This window comes from Macadamia integrifolia, unplaced genomic scaffold (genome assembly GCF_013358625.1).
Source record: "Macadamia integrifolia cultivar HAES 741 unplaced genomic scaffold, SCU_Mint_v3 scaffold3467, whole genome shotgun sequence".
In the NCBI taxonomy this organism is placed as follows: domain Eukaryota; kingdom Viridiplantae; phylum Streptophyta; class Magnoliopsida; order Proteales; family Proteaceae; genus Macadamia; species Macadamia integrifolia.
Window position 1 is genome coordinate 1 of NW_024869526.1, and position 2813 is coordinate 2813.

Sequence of the window (2813 nt, forward strand, 5' to 3'; positions counted from 1 at the left end):
TTTCTTATTACATATAAATTACTTATAAATAAAACAAAAAAGATAAAAGATTGGGAATGCCAGTGGATTACCAACGAATAAGGTATGCTAGCATCTATACTTACTACTAATGGCTAATGGGGCCGTTGCTTTTTTCATCCCTTCGCTGGGTTCAACGTCAAATTATTCAAACAAGAAGAGGTTGTATTTTTAAGAAAAAATATAAATTCTTAGCTGCAAGACCAAAACAGGGTGCAAAAAACCGAAAGCAAAAAACCGAAAGCCCTTCTTTGAAGTTCCTCCCAGATACATGGCATACATACCCGGCTCAACATACTTGGAAAACAATCGAATTGAGGCCGTTTAGGACTTGGTCATTCAATCTTGTGAACTAATCGAGACCAAAATTGGAGAAGGAGATACGAACGGAGAGGAATGATGAAATAGAAAATATCTCATCCCTTCGTAAACGTTACCTTACGGAACGTTCCCAATACCGCCACTCCACAGCCCTTTTTTTTCTACCTTTCTCTTTCATGTCTGTCTCCGGCTCCCCCTCACTTCCACAAATTCGTCGATGCCTCTCTCTCTCTCTCTCTCTCTCTCTCTCTCTCTCTCTCTCTCTCTCTCTCTCTCTCATCTTGCCTATACATGCCCCCACAAATATCACGAAGGGAAGAACGAGATTCCGATTATTTAATATCATCTTCAATTTTCAGTAGATCGAATTGGGGCGAAAATCACTGCGATGTTCTGCTGAAGTTCAATTAGAAACAAAGGAATATTCATTTTCCATTTTTTTCTACTTCAAGAACAAGCCTTTGTAGATCAATGAAGTGCAAAAAATGATTTGATCCCTTCCCCCTCGTTTTCCCTTCTGAAACTCCAGATAAATGAATCCCAAAATCTGAAGCTCCCCTGTTTCTCATGAGTCATAATCGGGTTGAAATCGTCTGCAATTCCAATCTCATACAATTCCGTGCAATACCACCTTCAGGGGGTGACACGTGTATTGATACCAATACAATGGTCCAGATCTGGTACAACTAATAAAACATTAAATCAGTGAAGAGGCATTTAAATCAAATATGGACCATTGCATTGGTATCAATACACGTGTCACCCCCTGAATGTGGTATTTCACGAAATTGTAGGAGATCGGAATTACAGATGATTTTTATCCATCCATTTGGGTTCCCTTTGCTCAGACATAATAGGGCACGAAAAGACAATGCTCCCTTGCATTGGCTAAGCACTGACGTTTACCTACGGCAGTTGGATGATGTTATTTTTGGATTGGAATCTTCTCCAACACTCACGACACTCAAATGATTCATCCAAATGTCGGAAAAGCTTAGACACACATTTTCAAGACATTTCCAAGTGTTGATGTGTGACCAAGCCCATGTAGCCCTTAGCCCTTGGATGGCACAATCGTTGGAGAGAGCCTGATCCGTTCGTTTTTTGCCCAATAAGCACCTCACACGCTACTTCTTCTGTAAACTTCCAATCGCTAAAAAGTCTTTGAGGAAATTCAGGAGAAGGTAAAGACGAAGACTTGTTCTTGACTGGTAAATTGATAGGGGAAAGCTATTGGAAGAAGATTATTGTCATCGTTTGCAGTAGCAGAGATATGACGAAAGAAGGTGTTTCGGGTGACAAAATGGAAGCTTCCGGCGACTCCGCTTCTCTTTTCAAAGATACTCAGCTAGTTGGTTGGTGGAAGAAGCTCATGGAGCTCTTATGGTTCTGCGTCTCTAATGGTACTTCTTCTTGTTCCTCTTCTTTCTTTTTAGGGTTTGTTTTTACAAATGGTAAGAAAAGAAAAAAAGAACAAAGAAAAGAGGGGTAAAATCTGATCAGTTTGACTGTTGGGCTGTTTCAGTATTTTTAATTTATATTCAGGAGATGTTCACGAAGCTCGTAAGAGATCAGATTGAGGGAAGGTCTGAAGTAAGTTCAAGAGGTGGTGGTGTTTCTCCTCCATTAGCATCTGGATCTGGTAACACACTCAAGTTTCAGACCGTTAAAAATGGTGTTCAAGAAAATCTAAATGAGGGAAGGGTCAAAATTGGAAACATTGGGCCAGCTATTCCATCTCATCTAGCTTCAATTCATGCGTCGATGGAGTTTCAGACTGCTGAGGAAGGTATTCAACACAATGGAAACTCTGGCGATGTCGAGCTATGGAATTGGGGTTGAAGCTCATAAAATGCAGAGTCATTATCAGAGATAGGCCCAGTTTACTGTTCTCTGTCTTGTCACTACCTACTTTGTTTTACTTTTGTATTTTTGCTTTTTTTTTTTTTTTTATGTACACCACTAGCTACTTTGTTGTTGCTTCAATTCTGACTATTTTTTTTTCCTAAATAGTTATTATGTAACTGGTTTATTGGCTTATCTTTTCCACGTTGGAAAATCAGCTTTTGTGACCTTACTCGTCATTTTAAACACTTGATGATTCGGAATTAGTCACAAAAAATCAGGTAAGTGATATCAAATTTTCTCCTCTACTCGTTTTGATTATCGTTTTTCTCAAGTAATTTAAATAAATAATTAATTAATAAATTAAATGAGACAAGATAAAATAAAAGTGTTTGTTTTTCAATTTTTTTAATTTTCTTTTATCGTCTTTTGGATAAGAGTGATAAAGATGACTTTGAGATGTGGTCATGAATCATGATTTTTTAATAAAAATTGAGAAATTTTCTTGAACCACTCTTAAAATTCTCCACAATTTCATGTTAGCCTTAAAAATGAGAGAAATATCTATCGTACCCTTAATTTGTAACATCGTTAATTGAAAACGTGTAATGATTTTTTTATCCTTCTAC

General features: G+C 37.6%; 1 protein-coding gene across 1 annotated transcript; it reads left to right on the forward strand.

The window, feature by feature from the left end:
• The first annotated feature begins 1337 nt into the window (after window positions 1–1337).
• On the forward strand, window positions 1338–2480 carry LOC122068157. The gene is made up of 2 exons (XM_042632023.1): window positions 1338–1742; window positions 1865–2480. Exons 1-2 carry the CDS (start codon window positions 1613–1615, stop codon window positions 2179–2181), a joined length of 447 nt encoding a protein of 148 aa, XP_042487957.1. The 5' UTR covers window positions 1338–1612; the 3' UTR covers window positions 2182–2480.
• Window positions 2481–2813: the final 333 nt, after the last annotated feature.